This window comes from Capricornis sumatraensis, chromosome 12 (genome assembly GCF_032405125.1).
Source record: "Capricornis sumatraensis isolate serow.1 chromosome 12, serow.2, whole genome shotgun sequence".
Classification (NCBI taxonomy): domain Eukaryota; kingdom Metazoa; phylum Chordata; class Mammalia; order Artiodactyla; family Bovidae; genus Capricornis; species Capricornis sumatraensis.
Genome location: NC_091080.1, coordinates 34042440 through 34063024, shown reverse-complemented (window position 1 = coordinate 34063024; position 20585 = coordinate 34042440). Strand labels below are relative to the sequence as shown.

The following is a 20585-nucleotide window of genomic DNA, read 5'->3' as shown; positions in this document are numbered from 1 at the left end:
TAGATTTAGTCTAGGTAAGCCTACAGACCATGCCTGAAATACAGCAGAATCCCTTTACGTGGAAAAATAAGAAAATGACTCATACACTTTCATATGTTTCAAATGCAATTTACTGTTAAAGGTTTATCATGGGGAAATTATTTAAATATGTGTATGATTTTTAAATTTCCAAACCTCTGTTTTTCTCCTGTAACACTTGATGAAGTCATATTTGGTAACACAATAGAAGCATTTGTTCATTTAATATTCTGCAAAATAGTCTTTGCTAATACATACTACCATTTTTAAAAAACATAATTATAAAAAATTTGCAAGGAGTAGTTCAGTCTATTAGATTGGTTTTTGTTTGTTTTTTACTCACCAAATCATATTATGGAAGAAAACTAGTGTTAAGAATATATTTTAATTTTGAAACACTTGTATAAGCTTCTTATTCTAAATTGCATTCTCAGCAATACTGAATACTGAATGCATTTTGGAATACTTACTGTGAAATAAAACTATGTCAAAAGGTCTTATTCTCTTGTGGAGGTGAAGCTTACCTGAAGCGCTTATCCTGTTTCAGTTTTTCATGGAGGGATTTCTCTGCTGGTTTGATGATCTCTCGGAATATGTGAATGGCACCATTTCTTCCTTGCTTGCTTCCTCTCACCATGCATGAATTTTCAATGCAGACAGCCTAGCAAAGGAAAGAAAGATGCAACTGTGCATTTCCTTATTTGAAATTCCCTATGTGGAAGAAGCTCCCTAATAAAATTTCTGGATGGTTTCTTCTGAAAGGTCTCTAGGCTTATGATGCCAGAGGAAACGGTTTCTCTCCTCTGTTTTTAATGACTTGTACCATCTGATCTGGGCTTCCCTGGTAGCTCAGCTGGTTAAGAATCTGCCTGCAATGCGGGAGACCCTGGTTCTATTCCTGGGTGGAGAAAAGATCAGCTACCCGCTCTAGTATTCATGGACTTCCTTGGTGGCTCAGATGGTAAAGAATTTGCCTGCAGTATGGGAGACCTGGGTTCGGTCCCTGAGTTCGGTAGATTCTCTGCAGGATGGCATGGCAACCCACTCCAGTATTCTTGCCTGGAGAATCCCTATGGACAGAGGAGCCTAGTGGTCTGCAGACCATGGGGTTGCAAAAAGTCGGACTCAGCTAAGTGACTAAGCATAGCACACCATCTGACCTCACTCATCTTATTCAACCAGGTTTTCTACTACTAGGCAAGCTACTATATGTGTAGGAAAGGTAGTGTTGTCGATTATTGTTGTTCAGGTGCTAAGTTGTGTCTGACTCTTTGCAACCCCATGGACTGCAGCACGCCAGGCTTCCCTGTCCTTCACTATCTCCAGGATATTGCTCAAACTCATGTCTATTGAGTCAGTGATGCCAAAGCAATTCCATATAATTCTATTTCTGTATTTTCTGTCATTCCTCTCCAGGTTCTACTCATTCTTTCAGACCCTTTCTAGTAAATTTCTTTAATCATGAAGTTCAGTGACTTCACTGCCTCTTGTGATCTTTACTATATATTACTATGGTGTGGCATGTGTGTGCATGATTAGTTGTGACCAACTCTTTACTACCCCATGAACTGAAGTCCACCAAGCTTGTCCGTCCATGGAATTTTCCAGGCAAGAATACTGGAGTGGGTTGCCATTTCCTACTCCAGAGGATCGTCCCAACCCGGGGATCAAAAACGCAGTTCTTGTGTCTCCTGCAATGGCAGGCAAATTACCAGTGGCACGACTTGGGAAGCCCATATATTTCCATATATTGCTGTATTTTCTATGCAAATATTTACTATATTGATAGTAAAACCCTATCAAGTATAAGCTAAGTTATTGGTTAAGTTATAGCACTTTGAACAAAACTAATCTTTGTATATGTATCATTTAGAATGCAGCACATTTTCTGTTTTGTTTTTGGGTTTTTTTGGCCTGTACCACATAACACGTGGGATCTCAATTTCCTCATCAGAGACTGAACCCACGCCCCCTGTGTTGGAAGCACAGAGTCTTAACTACTGAACCACCAGAGAAGTCCTTTCCGTATCATTTAAAAAGTGTCTTGACCTTGTGGACCTATGGTATGAAAACGCTGTGAGTCATGTTTGGTTCCAGGTCATCTTTGACTTCTCATGAATTCTTTTTACCTGTAACTGCAAGGTTGCCTGGAAAGAAACTGAATAGCACCACTTGTCAAACTGTAATTTTGATAAGCAATATCTTCTAGAAACTTTTCCTCAGATAAGGCACATTAGAACCATTTTATAGAGATCTTTATGTGCCTATAAAAGTTTACCATGAAACTCATTCAAAAGAGATTTAGTTGCTGAATGTTGACGGTACAGTTGAAGATCATCCTAAATATTTGACTCAGTATAAAAATTACCATGTAAACAGTAAAGTTCAGTACTCTATGAAACGAAAAGCTTATTTGAAAGGGGTTTTAGTTATTTATGGGATTGAAACAATGCTTTAAAAAAGTTATTGAGGATGAAACAAATGCAAATTATCAGAATTATTAATGCATAGCACTTTTGTATACTTTCCTCATGGTCTTTTCAAATATGCTACTCACTTCTCTGATCTTCCTATGAACTATTAAAATCATATTAGTAAAATTCTGAGGGACATTTGTTATAAGGACAGTCTTTGACAAGGGCGTATCTTTGGACATGTAGGCCAGTGTGGATATTTTATCTCGTTCTGGTGCACTTACTGTACGGTACACGAAGACTCTGAGCTGTTTGCCTCCAATGGTCTCAAGTTTCTGTCCATTGTAAAGCTCATTAAGGCCAACTTTTACTTTCAATATATGATTCTGTAGAATTAATTTAAGAAGGCGCTGATCCATGCTCAGTGTATCATCTATAAGTAAATTCATTACAAAAGAATGTTATTTTATTTAGAAAGCACTACAGTTTCCCCTGTAAGAGAAAATCATGAAAATGGAAAATCCCTAATATTATCGATCTTAAGGATCCTACACTTATATATGAGTTGACTAAATACTGAAGGCTAGAAACTCTATGCATCATGAGCTATTTCATCAAATGATTTCATGAGTCCAAGCAGTCCAGACAATAGGTTACATCTCAGTGAGGGGCTACATGGTTTCATGTGGTTATTGATAAAGGTTAAACTTTAAACTCTAAGGCTGGCCAAGTCTGATGTCCATTAGTCACATGAAAAACAACTAGTGAATCATTTGTAAATTTACTTTAATTTCTGGAGAGAGAGTTGGCGAATCATGCAGCCTCTTTAAAGTTGGCTTGATGTCAACAAGTTACAGACCTTATTATTACAAAAAGGAAAAACAGCATTTTTTAGAATTTGAATTTTCTTATTAATAACTTTCTATGTTACAATCTAGTATTTGGAAAAACATCAAAAATAATGATGATTATTTTTTCATTGTTAAATTTTGCCTAACAATTCACATATGTCTTTGTCATTTTTTCTGGAAAAGAAAGTAAGGTTGTATTAATCTAACCATAGTCTTTTAATAGCAGTATAAGGTCAAATACTTGTAATAATAGTTTACATCCTAATATAGAAGTATATCATATTCTCCTGTTTTTATTTTCTCATAATTTGATACCTTACTTTCAAATCCTGAGTTGCAAAATGCACCTATGTATAATGCTGGTGTTAAACAAATCAAATTTATTTTTCTTAAGATCTGTTAATGGACTCAGAGGGAGAGGGAGAGGGTGGGATGATTTGGGAGAATGGCATTCTATCATGTATACTATCATGTAAGAATTGAATCGCCAGTCTATGTCTGACGCAGGATACAGCATGCTTGGGGCTGGTGCATGGGGATGACCCACAGAGATGTTATGGGGAGGGAAGTGGGAGGGGGGTTCATGTTTGGGAACACATGTAAGAATTAAAGATTTTAAAATTAAAAAAAAATAAAAATAAAAAAAGTCCAAAAAAAAAAAAAAAGAAAGAAAACTAGATCCCACATTCTGCATGGTGTGGCAAAATAAACAAATTCTTACTATAGTCCTACAAAGTAAAAAAAATAAATAAAATAAAATAAAATAAAAAAGATCTGTTAATATATCCATTATGTGTGCTGGGAATATGATCAGGTTCACAGAGAAACTGAAGACCCTTATCACAAAATTTCATTTCCTGTAGGCCATTACCTATTATAATGAAATGTTTTGAAATAAAGGGCTTTTTAATAAAAACAGTACTAATTCATTGTATATGTAGCCAGTGAAGAAACTAATCAACACCTCATAAAAGATCTATTATTTATTAGCAGACAGTCACAGTGCAGGAAAAAAAAAAGGTGTGTAGGGGTGGGAAGAGCTGGAATGGCAGTGGCCGATACATACCAGAAAATGCGTTATTCACAGGTGCCAGCAAAGTGTATTCTCCATCTGGCCTCAGAGCAGATGCCAAGCCTAACTGGGCCACAAGGTCTGTGAAAGTGGTTTGCTGATTTCCAGCCAGCTCAATAACTTGTTTGGCTGTAAGATAAACCACGACCATTCAAACAATGTCATCGTTGTTACTACTATCATCATGAAATTAGTAAATCAGTCCTTGGCTGTTTCCATAAGCTATTTGCTGTACTAGCAATGTGATAAGAAGTCCTGCCTTTCCCTAGTAAGAAAGTTCTAGCTCCCCTTTTGTTTTGGCAGCGGGAGGTGGGAGGGTGGAGGGGTTAATAACCAAAGAATTTCAGAAGGAAAATATCTTTCTAATTTCATGCTTTGCAGTTTTATTCAGTTCTCTATTGCTCATCCCTTGTCTCTCTGCTCTTGTGAGGGCCATAGCTCTTTCATTTATCCAAAAGTAACCATTTGGTTTTATCTTTCCTTCCATTTTCAAGAAAAACTCTTGCACTGTAAGAATCTTTGATGATATTAGATATTAGGAACTCTGGAAAGCCAGAGTCTATTGCACTGGAATGACCATGACTACACAAGCTACCTATTTAGGACTCAACTCACTGTTAGTTGTTGTTATTTTTTTTTTTTAATATTTTATTGAGGGAAACATCAAACATATACAAAAGTAGACAGAATAGAATGGTAAACTCTTATGTAGCCATGACCCAGCTACAGGAATGCCCATTTGACCAGGGGTCAGCAAGTTATCACCTAAGAGCCAAGTCCAGCCCACTACTTGTTTTTATAAATAAAGTTTTATTGGACCACATCCCTGTTAGCTTTGTTTGTGCTTCACATGGGACTCCTCATACTGCACATTTATTTCCCATAGGCCTATACTTTAGAATCATGATTGATAAACAGCACTAGGTAGAAGAATGGGAAACTGTTGCTCACCAGAATCAGGAACCAGGACCTGATCAATCAAATGGATGACACCGTTATTTGTCACAATATCTTTTTTGTTCACCATTTTTATTCCATTCACTGTTATGCTGTCACCATCACATCCTATCTCAATGGTGTTTCCTTCCAGGGTCTCAAAGACTGCTCCTCCCATGATAGCCTCTGAACACTGCAGAGTGTTTAGAATGTGGTACTTCATGAGAGCTAGAGGATGAAGGAGAAAGAACATGCTTTCAGATCAAGGAAAATAGCATTTGACCCTTAACAGATGTCTTTCACTGTGGAACCAAGTATTCCTCAGAAATAGAATGCATATATAAGACCTAAGTACTGACCTAAGGGTTTAAAATTTTGTTTGTTCTCAGAATGGTTTTTTCTCATCAATTCTCCAGTAAAATTAACTCAGTTTGGTAAGAAATAAGCAGAAAAGAAGATCAACTGCATGAAATTATTTGTACAGTTCTAGACAATGTGTTAGATCAAGTTCCATTTATGATAAGAAAATAATTTCTGATGGAAACTCAAGAATAATTTCTCCTTTCAGAAAGCCTTCAAAGTTATTTGTTAGTGATACCTGTTGCAAACACCTAAGTAGTATCTTGCTTTAACTACTCATGACAGAACAGCTGAACAGGCATACTTTATTTTATTGAGCTTCACTTTTGTGTACTTTACAGATAGTGTGCTTTTTTCAAATTGGAGGTTTGTGGCAGCCCTAAAGACAACATCTAGAAAGTAACCAAAGCAAAGATGGTTTCTTGGAAGACTTCAGAAGTGATCTGTGCCTAAACTCTATTATGTCTATATTTTCACCAAAATATCTCATCATAAATTGGTTAAGCATGTTTACAGTAGGCTGCATAAGAGAAATGTGCTAGTCACAATTTAAAATCTAGTTGAAACTATCAATAAACAGGGAGTCTGGAAAGAAGCCAAATTCTGTGTATGAATAAGTAGTGACCAAATTTTCTCCCCTAACTTCAGTGTAAATTTAGAATTAAAACCATTGAATAATATATATATAATATTAAACTTGGATGTTCTAATATTTCAACACTTTCTAATTCTTTTTAATGCCTGCTACTTATTTACTTGAAAGCAGTGCAGAAACATGTGATCTTTAGTGTACCCCGAGTACTTAATTACTTGGATTATTAAATTAATTATTTAATTACTTTGTCTACTCTTTCAAAGATTTTTATCGTCTGCCTCAAAATAAAAGTTTTTCTTTGCCTTTGCTTATCAAAAATAATAGCATTGGCAGGACTTAATCTCTTTTTCATTTCCTTTTCTTGGAATCCTGGGAGGCTTCTCATAGACAAAGACACTTAAGTACCTTCTGAGGCCACTTTATCTCCCATGATCCTTTCTAGAACTCCTCGTGGAAGTTTCTCAAAAGCTTCATTGGTAGGAGCAAAGAGTGTGAAGTGACCATCTCTCCCAAGTGCCTCCAATATATCAGATGTGATGGCAGCTGCCTGAAACACAAATGTGCTTTTCAGAGGCTTGTATGTTGCAAATTCAGAAAAAAAGTTACAAGACACTCAGTCTAGGCTGACACCAGAGAGTTGACCCTATAGAAAGCTGTAGAAATTATATCTTACTCTTGTTAGATCTTTAAAAAAAATTATTTTTTTTGCACAAACAGCCATGTTATTTCAAACTTTCTACAAACTGTATTTTAGATGGGAAATTCTGCTAATGCCTGTGTGACTGAAGCAATATCCAGCAGTTAGTGTAATAACTGATAGACACATTCTAAATGTGTTCAGTATACTTCAGTCACATAGCTCATCATTCTTTATTATGTCCACATAAATATTATTCTTTCATATGAGAAGATGAGTTCTTCTGTGTAAAATGAAAACCTTTTCAAGAAATATACTGCTTATGTGTCTGTTAGAATTGACAGTCTTTTGTTAATTAATAGCTTTTTATTATTTTTTTAGAATCTGATGGAGAAGAGGAGAATTTCAGTGGTCCAAAACAATCTGCTGTTACTTCTTGGACATACCCTAAAAGATGAGAGCTCATCTTCTGCTTCAATGAAGTCCTGAATTGAGGTACCAATTTGTGTAAGGACACGGTCAATGACATGCACAACGCCATTTGTTGCAATCTGGTTCCCATGGATGATTCGAGCACAGTTCACAGTGACAACCTGCAATTATTTGGGAAAATCAAATTGCAGAAATCACAGCTGTCTGTTGATCATTGAGACTGCAAGCCCATTTCCCATGTCTCAAGTTTATTGGTAAATGTAACATGAAAGAACTGACATTCTGAATACAAATGCTGAGGATGGAGACTTACAAATTACTGTGTCTAAAAAAAAAAAAAAAAACAAACCCAAAACTAAGAGAAAATGGAACCAGTTGAGAACCCAATTGTACTTAACATGTCTAGAAACATAAGGCAAAAACATTTTTTGAACTATTGTTTTTATTGCTCACTTTCTTTTATAGAGATAGTCATACACTATTTCTAATGTAGGCCAAGTTCTGAGACAGAAACAATTATTACATAAATGTAATCAGTTCTATTTCAGTGATTTCCTGAATATTGCTTCATCACTGATCCTTTCTGTCCCTGGAAATCTGACTACTGGAAGAGCCCCATGACCTTGCTGGAAGTTTCCCACAATGACTTTATCAAAACATGCTTATCAAAACCCACAAAAATCTAAATTAGTGTAGTCGCAAGGGGACGAATAAAAGAATTCTCATTCTCTGATTATTCTTTGATAAATTCTTATTCTTTATTTTTCTCTTATTATTAATTATTCAAACACATCAGCTAATAAAATTTCCCTTTGTAGAACATCTAAGTCTACTGTCAACAAACTGTCAATTTAATTTCTTCCTTGCCAACACTCATTGGTAGAAATCAGTCACTGAATTGGAAATTCACATGCTTTACATGTAAGGAAAAGTTTATTCACCGACATTTTATTATTTCTGTAAACCTTATATAAATGTCATAGAAAAAATTAGGGGCAGTGTTATTGATCAATGTACTTTTTATTACATAAACTTACCCCATTAGGATAATGGTTAATGAAGAGCCCCAAGTTGTTATACATTGAAGGGATAATCATGCCATTTTTCAAGTCCTTGGTCAACATTCTCTTATTAACCATGTGGCTATGTAAAGCATTCAGTAATTCAACATTCACATTGCTCTCCAGACCTCTCCGGATATCCTAGGAAAAATTGAAATGGCAGAAGTTTATTTTATTATAGTTAATTATTAAAATGCCTGTAATCACACTGTTTCTACTCTCTTATTATTGTCTCATTGAATTACCCAGATGGTCAAAACAAGTTGAAATAAATAACTTAAAATTATATTATTTCAACTGATTAAGAAATTTTATAAGTACAGGTACTCAGTAAAGTCTTTCTGATCTTACAGAGTATTTGGACATTTTTAGAGTCAAAACAAAAATTTTAATGAATGTATTGATGAGGAGATGCTCTTGCTGTCAAGGCTTAGGCGGTATGAAATGATCAGATATTTAAAATTTTAGGGTGGAAAAAATTTTAAATGGCATTATATTTGCATACATACAGTATTGTAATTTTAATGTGTTTTATGTTTATTCTATAACATTCAAGAATTCAACCATTCTGTACCTTTCATTTATTCAATATCATATCATACTGTACTTGGTGTTATGAGAAATACAATGATAAGTAAGGTGAAATCTTGATCTTTGAGGTACTTATCCTATGTGTGTGCATGTTAAGTCACTTCAGTTGTGTCTGACTCTTTGAGACCCTATGGACTGTAGCCCACTAGGCTACTCTGTCCATGGGATTCTCCAGGCAAGTGGGTTGCCATGCCCTCCCCCAGGGGATCTTCCTGACCAAGGGATTAAACCTGTGTCTCTTGCATCTTCTGGATTGGCAAGCAGGTTCTTTACCACTAGCTCCACCTGGGAAGCCCACGGATGCTATAGCAGCTGGTAAATATAAGCATGATTAGATAAAGGACAGACGGAGGAAAAAATGCTTTCTAGGTCAAATGAAAATGGCCAGCAATTCAAAGTTTGGAGACAGGTCTTGCAGGATAGGTAGATAGGGTAGGAATGTTGTAGTGATCTTTCTAAGTCCAACTGCTGGCAAAGAAAACAGAAGTTGTCCAGTGTGGTTTTATGTTTCTCAGATAATAGGGAGAAATTTTAGAAAAGTGCATGGGACAATGACATAGAAGACTTTAATTCCCAAGCAAAGAGTAAATTAAACTGGCAATAGAGAGCCACTAAGCCCCTTTTGCGGCATTAGAATACAACGATTCGCCCGGGCTTTAAGAAGGTTAATCTGGTGGCAATGTGTAACAGAAGGAGAGTATTACGAGGATGAAAAACGAGCTGTGGATGACTAATAGTAGTTTCTAAGAACTGAAGAGGGGAGAAGTAAGGATGACTCATAATTTTAAAGTTTGAACTCTGAGATTGGGGTTGCCAGTTATGGAAACAGCAGAAAAGCAGTTTTTGATGGGGAGAAAGTGGCATCTGTTTTGGATAACAGTTTGCTTAAAGATATAGACGGTGTATCCAAGGAGAAATATTAAGACAGGTGTTAGAAATATTCTCCTGGGGATCCAGAAACACAGACTTCATGGTTCTGTGCATTAAGTGAAAGCTGAAGCCATCTGAAGTGCATATGAACTGCAGAGTAGAGTTCCTAGAAGAGGCTTTAATAAAACCCATTCTTAAGACGAGGAAGAAGAGGAGTCTGCAAAAAGGGCCAGCAAGATGGTTAGAGATTTGATCAAAGACAACCAGAAGAGGGACAGTTCTGTATTTGTAAGCAAGTAACCTCACAGTTAATGTATCAAGGTAAAATCCCAAAGAATCTACCTAAGTTTTACTAAATACTATATGACTCATGAGTTTGAGTAAGCTCCAGGAGTTGGTGATGGACAGGGAAGCCTGGTATGCTGCAGTCCATGGGGTTGCAAAAAGGTGGACATGACTGAGTGACTGAACTGAACTGACATGACTCTAGTAGTAATTTTCAGTTCATCTTCATATCAAGTAGAAAGTAGGAATATATTTCTATACCAGTTATATAGATCTGGATATTGAGTCATAACTTAGTGTGCTATAGATCAGACTATGCATAGAAAAACCTGAAAATTAAATGCATAATTTACAACCCTTCATTTAAATATCCATACACACTTATGTCAGTCTTTAAACAGTCATATGCATTTATATACAATTAAAATGATAAATATATATCTAATAGAGCTTATTAAAAATAACATTTCAAGAGGCTTCTTAACTTGCCTTTCTACAAGATACATCATCTAAAATTACCTATAATTCTCCACAACCAAAAGGGAAAGAGAAAAGGCGTAAAATGGAATAATAATAAGTGCTTGTTCAATCTACTGTTGGTTTGCCTTTTTTGTTATTAGTCCATGAGCCTGCTGGGCTGTTATTCCATTCACAGAGGTACTAAAATGATTTGCTCCATTTTTGTTTGTTTTTTGCATGTTCATTCATGTCCAACTCTTTGCGACCTCATGGCCTGTAGCCCGCCAGGGTCCTCTGTCTTTGGGAATTTTCCAGGCAAGAATACTGGAATGGGTTGCCACTTCCTTCTCCAGGGGATCTGCCCAATGCAGGGATCGAACCCGCATCTCCTGCACTGGCAGGCGTATTCTTTACCACTGAGCCACTTTTTCCTTACCCTCAATTAAGGAGCATCCTTAATACCCTCATCCTTTTATGTATCATCATATATGCACAACAAAAAGATATACAATTTCTATTAATTTCTAAGTTAATAAATCAATTGAAATAATGTAACAATAACAGAAAAAGTTATATTCATTAAAAATAATGAATTACAGAATCCAGGTTGTCCCAAGCTTCGTTACTCGGTGCGAAGTAAGTGAATGATCCCTTTCCTTCAATCTCCTCCCTCAGTTTTGAGACATCAGAATAGTGCTGTGTGGTGGTAGCTCCCACAATGCCCAGGGTTCCATAAACATGGTCAATAGGCATCACTGAAATAATCAAGAGATGAATAAGTACTTAGGAGAAAATGTCAAAAATGTTATTTTACAATTATTTAACCTTTACAAGAAGTCCCTCAAGATATTTAACTGATGATTTTAGCAACACAAGTCTGTGAATCATCAGTTTTCTATGAAAGTTGCCTTTTGAACGTCAAATGATAAAGTACTATTGTTGTTGCTGTTGTTTGATCACTCAGTCCTGTCCGACTCTTTGTGACTCCAATGAATTGCAGCATGCCAGACTTCCTTGTCCTTCACTATCTTCCAGAGTTTTCTCAAACTCATGTCCATTGATTTAGTGATGCTATCTAACCATCTCATCCTTTGCCATCCCCATTTTGTTTTGCCTTCAATCTTTCCCAGTGTTAGGGTCTTCCAGGCTCCTCTGTCCATGGAATTTTGTAGGCAAGAGTATTGGCATGGGTTGCCATTTCATACTCCAGGGGATCTTCCCAACTTAGGGACTGAACCTGCATCTCTTGTGTCTCCTTCATTGGCAAGCAGATTCTTTACCACTGGTGCCATCTGGGAAGCCCCAAAATACTTATCCTTCATGTTGAAGGTCAAATAATTTTAAATTATTATCCTAGTTTAATGTTTTATCTATTTAGTTGTCAAATCTGCTATGTCTATAAGGGTTCAATCACAATTATCACTAAGTATGTTTGATCATTTCATTGAAAAAAATTTCCTCACTTCTCTCTGAGAGTGGCCAAGGTAATAATTTTTTTCATGTTGGCTTAAAGCTCCTAAGTAGTATAATACTTGTAGGCATAAGGACCATAATTATACAGATTTGGATCCCTGAAAGAAATATGTAGACCTACTTCTTTTCATCATAATTTCAGGAAGAAAATAGATTAAAATATCTAACACTTCCAGAATATATCTCCTGAACTTCAGAATGAAAATTAATATGTGAATGTTAGCCTTTAGGTTGCGTACAGCCAACTTACTCTTCATGACCTTATTTGAAGTTTAGTATGACTTGGATCATATCACAGGAGAGATGATTCTCATCTTTGTGACAATAGAAAGAACAGGTATGCAATTAGTATTAATTTACTAATTATTAATTTACTAATTATTTGTAATTTAATTATTACAAAATCAGGATTTAAAGACACCCCAACAGAATGGGGAAAATGAGTCCAAATTTACAGGTTAAATGCCACAAACAAATTCCTGTGGAAGACTTGATTCGATAGTATTCATATAAAACAGACCACTAATCTGTATTAATTAATTAAAAATTCAACATGAGCTAATGGCATAACACGGTTACCAATGACATCAACAAAAGTTCAGGAGCTCCCTACACTGACATATTTGTCTTAATATTCTCTCCACTGCCTGGTCACACATGGGTTGTAGACACCAGTTTTGGATCCCAATTAAAAAAAAAAAAATGACTGGATTAGAGGTTTTCCATGGGTTGCTGTCCATGACAGTAAGGGCTCCAAAGTCTAGATCCCATTCAAACTGTGGGTGATGAGCCCACAGAAAGGAAGATTCTACTGGGGAAGAGAGAGTAGCTGGAGGAAGGGTGTGATGACTTGTGTTAAATATTTGAATGGCTGTCATCTCAAAGAGGAAATAGATTAACTATTTTTTCTCAAGTTGGCGAGTTACAGGAAACCAACTTTCAGTATGAAGAATCTTATAAAATCAGAGCTGTTGAGCGGTTAAATCAGAAAAGATTTGCCAAGGTTGCCAAGTAGTCAACCCACGTTTCTAGACAAGTTCAAAGAAAGGCATTTTGTAGTGAGGATCTTTGTCTTGAAGGAATGTTGAACTAATTTAAATTTGGAATATGCGTCTGTTGTCCAGCATCCAGTGTACAAGATGTATGTTATCATGCTTTACTGCCATGATAAACTAGTGATTAAGATATGGAGAATATATCTTGGATTTATCATGGTGCTAAACACACACACACACACACACACACACACATTGGCTTCTCTAAAAGCTAATTCAACTCTTTTTCCTCACACAAGACAAAATTTTCATTTAATTCTATAATTGATACATTACCTGCTGGGCAGCCTTTCATTCCTTCCATCCTCATATAACCAGGGCAGCATTCATATAACACAGTCCTATACATTGGAAGAAAATTAATATTAAAATGGAGGCACTGCATAGGATACATTTTGACTAAGTTAGCAAAACATATCATTTATTGCCATGACTTATTGATAATTTAGATATCAAGTTTGTTGTTCTTCTGTTTGTTTATGACATTGTTGTTTAGTTGCTAAGTTGTGTCTGACTCTTTGCAATCCCATGAAGCAGCAGGCCCGGCTTCCCTGTCCTTCACCATCTCCCTAAGTTTGCTCAAACTCAAGTCCATTGAGTGGGTGATGCTACCCAACCATCTCATCCTCTGTTGTCCCCTTCTCTTCCTGCCTTCAACCTTTCCCAGTATCAGGATTTTTCCTAGTGAGTTGGCTTTTCACATCAGGTAGCCAAAGTATTAGAGCTTCAGCATCAATCCTTCCAATGAATATTCAGGATTGATTTCCTTTAGGATGGACTGGTTTGATCTCCTTGCTGTCCAAGGAAATTTAACGAGTTTTATCCAGCACCACAATTCAAAAGCATCAGTTCTTCTGCGCTTAGCCTTCTGGATGGTCCAACTCTCACATCCGCACATGATTACTGGAAAAACCATATCTTTGACATTTTTTGACATTAAGGTAGTTATATGAGTTTCATTTCTCATTAGCCTCATGGCATGGTGGAAAAGTTCTAGGATCGTGAAGCCAGGAGAATGAAGTTTGGTTCCCAGTTCTACTGCCTAGTAGATGTGTGACCTTGAGCAAATCATTTACTATATTTCTGTCAACTGATACATAAGTTCTTAAAGATGACTTTGGAATTTTTAGCAGCTGCCAGCAGATGGCAAATCAGGCATTCTTCCTGTCAATATTATTGATTTCTTTGGTTATTTAAAACTAGCTACTAGCATTTACATTTATTCCAGAGCACAGATGTCAATGTGTTTGTGAAAATGAAGTTAACAGAAATAAACTAATATAATTAATCAAAGAAGACATGTTATATTTCTGATAAAAAGCCAGACTTCAAAGCAGGAATTTTTTTTAATGGAAAGCAAGAAGGATTCTTGGCATATGCCTTGTACAAGACTTGGCATCTCTAATATATTTAGAGGATTAAAGCAAGATTATATCAGATTTCCTTAACTTCCAGGAAGGGTGTAATAAAGACTTCCCTTAAATGTTTCAGAAAGCAGGTCCTTTCTTATGTAGTTAGTGTGCATTCCAAATAAGCTTCATGGTAATCAAGAATATAAAGAACAAAGGGAGAAGAATCCAGAGCTTTGGCATTCCCAGCTGGGGCCTGACCTAAATCATGGCCAGGATCCTTGTAACCACTGACTTACATTGCAGTTGTGTCAATGACTAACAAGTCTAGCAGATGTCTGCAAACTAATAGGAATAATGTCCTGGTCAAGAAGTAACATTAGTTACAATTATATTAAGCCAATGTGTGGGAGCAGGCAGCAGTGTCCTGTGGGGTACTAAACTTGATTACTATGGAGAGTCCAGCTAAGGCTGTATGTTTTGAATACATGATTCTTAGTAGAAATAAAGATAACCCTACTCATTTTAAATAGTATCTGTTCATACCTCCTTTTCCCACCAGTGTATATCCAATTTGCTTAAAATAATTTAAACTTAAGGATGACTAATATTATGAATTAGAGTTATTTAATTTCACATTTGTTCATTCATTTTACCTTCAGAGCTTCCCTGGTGGCTCAGACGGTAAAGCGTCTGCCTACAATGCAGGAGACCGGGGTTCAATCCCTGGGCCGGGAAGATCTCCTGGAGAAGGAAATGGCAACCCACTCCAGTATTCTTGCCTGGAAAATCCCATGGGTGGAGGACCCTGGTAGGCTACAGTCCATGGGGTCGCAAAGAGTTGGGCACGACTGAGTGACTTCAATTTCTTTCACTTTCTTTACCTTCAGAAAATGAATTAAATTCACATTTCTTAGGTAAAGCATTGAAGACTCCAAAAGGTGATGTGATTTAGTATTTGTAACCAATATTATTAAGTTAGGAATATATTTTTAACAATACCCTAATGCTTTCACCTATTTAGGGCATCTGAAGTTTAACAATGATGTGTCTCCCATATTGTGGTTCTCAGGGTATCCTTCACTGAAGGTGGGGTCCAAATTAATAGGAAGCAGGCAGGAGCCATTTCCACTGTTTTCTTGACCAAGGATGACATCTCTGACCTTTTTGATCTAATAATTTGTTCTGTCTAGAACTCAGCTCCTCCATCTTAAAATGAAGAACTTGCCAATATGTATTAATTGATTAAACCAATAAGCTATCAAGTAATAAAATATGTTTTCCAATTTTAAGTTAATCAGTGAAACAGATCACTAAATTGGGGAGTAATCATCTTTTTTGGTTATTGAAATAGTAGATATAGTGGTGGGCTTCCATTATCACCTTTGGAGACTCTGAGAATCTGACAGTTTGGGATGGAGTGACTGGATTAAATGAAAAGATGAAACTTGAATCTTTTCCAACTTTAATCTTTGATGAAAACTCTGGGGTAAAGTGAAGTATTTTAGATAATTTCTAAATGACTGGAGGCAAACAATCTTACCTTAAAATCCTGATTTTTCAGATCAATCTGTTCCTCTGGCCCACTTTTTAATAAAATGAGAAAACTGAGATAATGAGGTTAATTGACTTCCCCAAGATAAAAAAAGCCAAACCAGGAGGAGAAATGACATAGTCAAACCCTCAGTGATTCCATTCAAATTCTCTGTGATTCTATACCAAGTCACATGGCCAGTGGCCATTTCCTTTTCCAGGGATCTTCCTGACCCAGGGATTGAACGTAGGTCTCCTGGATCACAAGCAGATTCTTTACCAACTGAGCCACCAGGAAGCCCCAAGATAAAAGAGGCCTAACCAGGAGTAGAAATGATATAGCCAAACTATTACAGTGATTCTATAGCAGGTCACAGGGCCAGTGCCATAGAGTCAAGGAAAAAGTTAGTTTTATGAGTACAGGGAGAAATGCAGGGGAAATTTCTTTATTCACAGTGATCCTTTTTTTTTTTAAGCTACCAATTTTGGAGAGTATTTTCAAAAGAACAGTGTCTGTTTCTGTCCAAAGAAAGCCATGGGCATTGCAGTGTTGTCTTTGGAACTGGCACATTAAAGAAAAGATGAGACTTACGTTTTTTTTCCACAGATGGCACCTTGATACCAGTTCCTGCAGGTACTGAAGTATTTCTTTTTGGTGCCCAAAATCTGTTGAAGGGCACAGACATTTGGACTGGAAGACAGAAGTAAGGAAAGAACATTAATGTCATAACATTAACAAATAGTTTTTCATATCTGTAGGTCAGGCAGTTAAAAACAAAGAAAGAAAAAGAGAAAGTTAATATGTGGCTTAGATTTTCAAAGATGTGACTCCAGTCATGGGCAGATCTCATTCTTGATCCAATCCTACTGAGTCATTAGAAAAACTAACTGTGAGAGACAGAGAGGAAATTGTACACTTCTGGGAATACAATGCCAGTATTTCAGAAGTTAATCTAATAGATTTTAACAATATGTTTCTTATTACTTTTAACAGTAGGTAATGCCCTGACCCTTTTAAACCAAACGTGTACTCACGTAGGGCATGGGAGTGGCTCCAGGGCCCTGGAACAATGACAGATCAGACAGCAAAATAGACAAGTTTTACTAAGTCCCAAGATACTGTACTCTGTAATTTTCTAGGTAAGCAATCACAGAAGTAAATGAATGCTAAGATTAACTTAAATAATATGGCTGCCCAAAGAAAAATTTATTTCTTTGCCTGGAAGTAATTAGATTAAAACATTCTCTGCCAGAATTTTAAGTGTTTTTCTCCCTTAAAGAGATGCGAGTCTTGTTTGCTCTGTAAGGCAAGGGAACTTGGAAGCATGATGAAAAATTCCTCTGAGACATAGGCAGCAGTGCCAAGATCCATTTCAAAAATTAATACTAAATGCTTGGTTAAGTTACTAAATTGTCTGATAACTTTAAGAAACTCTCAATAGTAGTTTTTTCTATGAAATCAAGTTATTGCAAATTTTACAGAATGCAAAATTTAAAAGCATTCTTAAATACTTCAAAAAACTTCAGAAAACTTGTTACATTATCTATTGTGTAATTTTCATACATAAATGAAATTTTCCCTAAGATAATGTGAGATATTTCAAAGTTATTTATGTAATGAGAGCCTCTAGCTACAGATTCTTTAATTTTGAAAACCTCATTCCGGAAATTTAGAAGGAAATAAAACACAAATAAACTGAATCATAAAGAAATGCCCCATTAAATGTTGCTAACTAGACTAAAATCTTGCAATGTTTCATAAAAAGCAATTATACACAAATTATTTGACAGTAATTCTGAAAGTTTAAGACATGTACATAAACCACAGATTACTCATTTGTTCCTTTTTCTTATTACAAATAAGTAGAAATAAAACCCTGAGGTATAAATAAGAAACTTTATGTAGAACTATACATACAACAAGCTAAGGGGGTGGGGGTAGGGAAAGGTTTATAAAATCAAACCACTGACTTACCCCTGATCCCGGCCCCTGATACGGCTGTGAGCCAAGATCTTGTCATAGTGACCATTGGCATTTGCAGGGTTAACAACCAGCAGCAGGAACAGAGAAAATACTGGTAAGAAAGGAATCATCTTTAGTCTCTCCGCTGCAGTTAGCTCACGAAGAGAACTGGCAGTGGGCTTTGGAGAGCTCAGAGCTTATATACATGTCAGAGTTCTGGGAGGGAGCTCTGTATCAACCTGGGAATCTGAACTCTCTCCAAAAGGCATCAGCAACTTCAAGTTGCCAGCTAAAATCCGCTTTTGTCAGTTGTGTTAACTGAGCAAACTGAGCCTCCTTTTTCTTCTCACTCTCCAAAAGATATTTATTTTTGTATGATTTATTTTTCTCTTTATTTTACTTCCTGACTCATTTCAGGTTCATAGTTCCATCTTATTCATTTGTAATTTAGAGGGCTTTTATGGGAAATGATTTCATTTAGACGTTAAGGATCATTCTGTAATCCATACCTTTCAGAGTCCCTGTCCCCATGCTCAATGAGAGCATGATTGGATCTTATCACATCTTGTCATACTCAGTTCACAGCCGAACTGAAAGGTTATTATTTTTCACCAGTAAGCAAAGGTAAATGTAAGTCTGATAATCACAAGGCAGTAACGACTGCTGATTAAAAACAAATGTTGTCTAGATACAAACTTTCACAGAGTATGAGATTAGAATTTTAACTTGATGGTGAAACATGTAGGAGGGATCATATTTTCACTAAACTGGGGGGATACGTCCCATTTCACTTCTCCTTTCAGATGTCAAGGCATAGATGGAGTTAACACACATCCAGTTCTGGCAAGTTGCCCTAACTTTTGAAATGAAGCAGCAAAGGAAAACCATGTGTGCTTTGTTGTTTTTTCCTTACATACAGGGCATGATGTTGACCATTTCTGGAGAGCACATCTATTGGTAACCACAGGGCAAAAGCATGCCCTTTTGGAAACCACTATTACCAATCTAACTGAAAGGGAATAATGCAATATGTGTTAAGAAACAAGGGCATTGCCGGAATTCTGCTTCTTCTCTTTTACAAAGAGTAACTAAAGTCTCAATGTTACGCAGTGCATTTCCTAGCCAAGAGAATATCCACCCTCACCACCCCATATATGATACAGGAAATGTTCAGAACGCTTTGGATGAAAGAAATCTGAACATCAGAAGTCAAAAATTACCTGCAATAACTGCAGTCTCCCTGGATAAACAAGTCACACATTATCTTAAAGTAAAAGTGTAATTCAAATACATTCTTGTTGCAAAGTATTCCCACTATAATGGTCCATCAGAGTTGATTTCCCACTGGCAATGTAGAGAAATCTGAAAATGAAACTGTGTTGCCCAATTGGATAGACTTTTAAGGGGGACTGGAATGGGCCAGAGAGGATTCCAAGGACCAGGAGAGTTATATTAAGCTTGCTATAGGATTTTGTCTTGGGGCACTGAAATAATTCTGCAATGTGCTGCTAGTTTATTAAGAAAGCATACAATAAAATAATAAATTCTAAAATATGTTTAGAGGCTTCTTTTCAATTTGAAAACCTTGATATTAAGGTATAGAAAATGCAAGAGCAGTTCAGAAGGAGAACTGGAGAGAAGATGGTTAGAAGTAAATTATATGCTTTCCCTGGTCCCTTGTGGGAAGGAGAATTAATCTATCACTTATGTTCCTCTGAATGGAATTATTTTAATTTTAATGTCACTGATTTGCTTTACACAGTAGGTTTAAATAGTAGGTGATCAGTAATTGTTTATTGAATAGGATGGAAAAGCTTTTATGAAAACAAGTTCTAATATCAATATATTAGCTATCAGATTATTAATAACATAGTTATATAAAAGTCTTCAATTCTAGACTGGTGAGGCATTATAATGTAGATTGAGTATCTTAAGATATAATGGTGGAGTTTTGGAATTATAGAGAAACAGATCAAACTCAAAATACAGAAACCTCTCCAACATCATCACTGTAAATATTAGTAGTCATCACTATTTACTGAGATGTTCTCTGCGATTAATACAACCCTTTTCATTTTAGACAGCTGTAACTGTTAATAAGCACTTTTGTGATGAAGCTGAAATCTACTCATATCCAGTGGGGTTGGACTGGAGAAGAAGGACTGAGGTGTTCAGTGGAAGATATAAACTTGGTTAATATGTATCAAGAGTAAAAGAGTTCTTTAAATCTGGTTCAGGATGATAACACATAGACTTATGAAGATAGGTGTGAAAGCAAAATTAATAATATTCTGTTGTTACCTACTTTCTTAACAGTGCCTATAAATGGAAAATATATTGATTATTTTCAAGAACAATTTTGAAGTATTTGTTCCTGTGACCACAATTTTATCCGTGGGAATCAATGGCTTCCATTCATCCTGATTCCTTCAGTGGCACAAATGGACAAATAATTGCATGAAAAAAGTCGTGAAAATGGAAAGGCATTTGTATTTCAAAAGGCGACTGTTCTCTTCTGAAAGGAGTTAGAGATTTACTTTTTTGTAAGAAGCATGGTATATGTTCATATTTTAAAAAGAGGGTTCTTAAATCTTTCTTTTCAGAGTTTTGAATAATTGAGTCTTAAATGTA

At 36.1% G+C, this 20585-nt stretch overlaps 1 protein-coding gene across 8 annotated transcripts in view; it reads right to left on the bottom strand.

The window, feature by feature from the left end:
• POSTN (periostin) overlaps nucleotides 1-18103 on the bottom strand; it is a 34787-nt gene extending 16684 nt beyond the window's left edge. For all 8 annotated transcript variants that reach the window (XM_068984321.1, XM_068984324.1, XM_068984325.1 and 5 more), the window contains exons 1-11: nucleotides 17967-18103; nucleotides 16584-16682; nucleotides 13386-13450; nucleotides 11179-11336; nucleotides 8353-8517; nucleotides 7330-7476; nucleotides 6652-6793; nucleotides 5307-5519; nucleotides 4350-4484; nucleotides 2717-2865; nucleotides 543-679 (exon numbers count right to left, since the gene is read on the bottom strand). In XM_068984321.1, coding sequence (XP_068840422.1) covers nucleotides 543-679; nucleotides 2717-2865; nucleotides 4350-4484; nucleotides 5307-5519; nucleotides 6652-6793; nucleotides 7330-7476; nucleotides 8353-8517; nucleotides 11179-11336; nucleotides 13386-13450; nucleotides 16584-16682; nucleotides 17967-18085 — 1529 coding nt within the window. In that variant the 5' untranslated portion in view covers nucleotides 18086-18103. The remainder of the gene's footprint in view (nucleotides 1-542; nucleotides 680-2716; nucleotides 2866-4349; nucleotides 4485-5306; nucleotides 5520-6651; nucleotides 6794-7329; nucleotides 7477-8352; nucleotides 8518-11178; nucleotides 11337-13385; nucleotides 13451-16583; nucleotides 16683-17966) is intronic.
• Between the last annotated feature and the right edge of the window lie 2482 nt (nucleotides 18104-20585).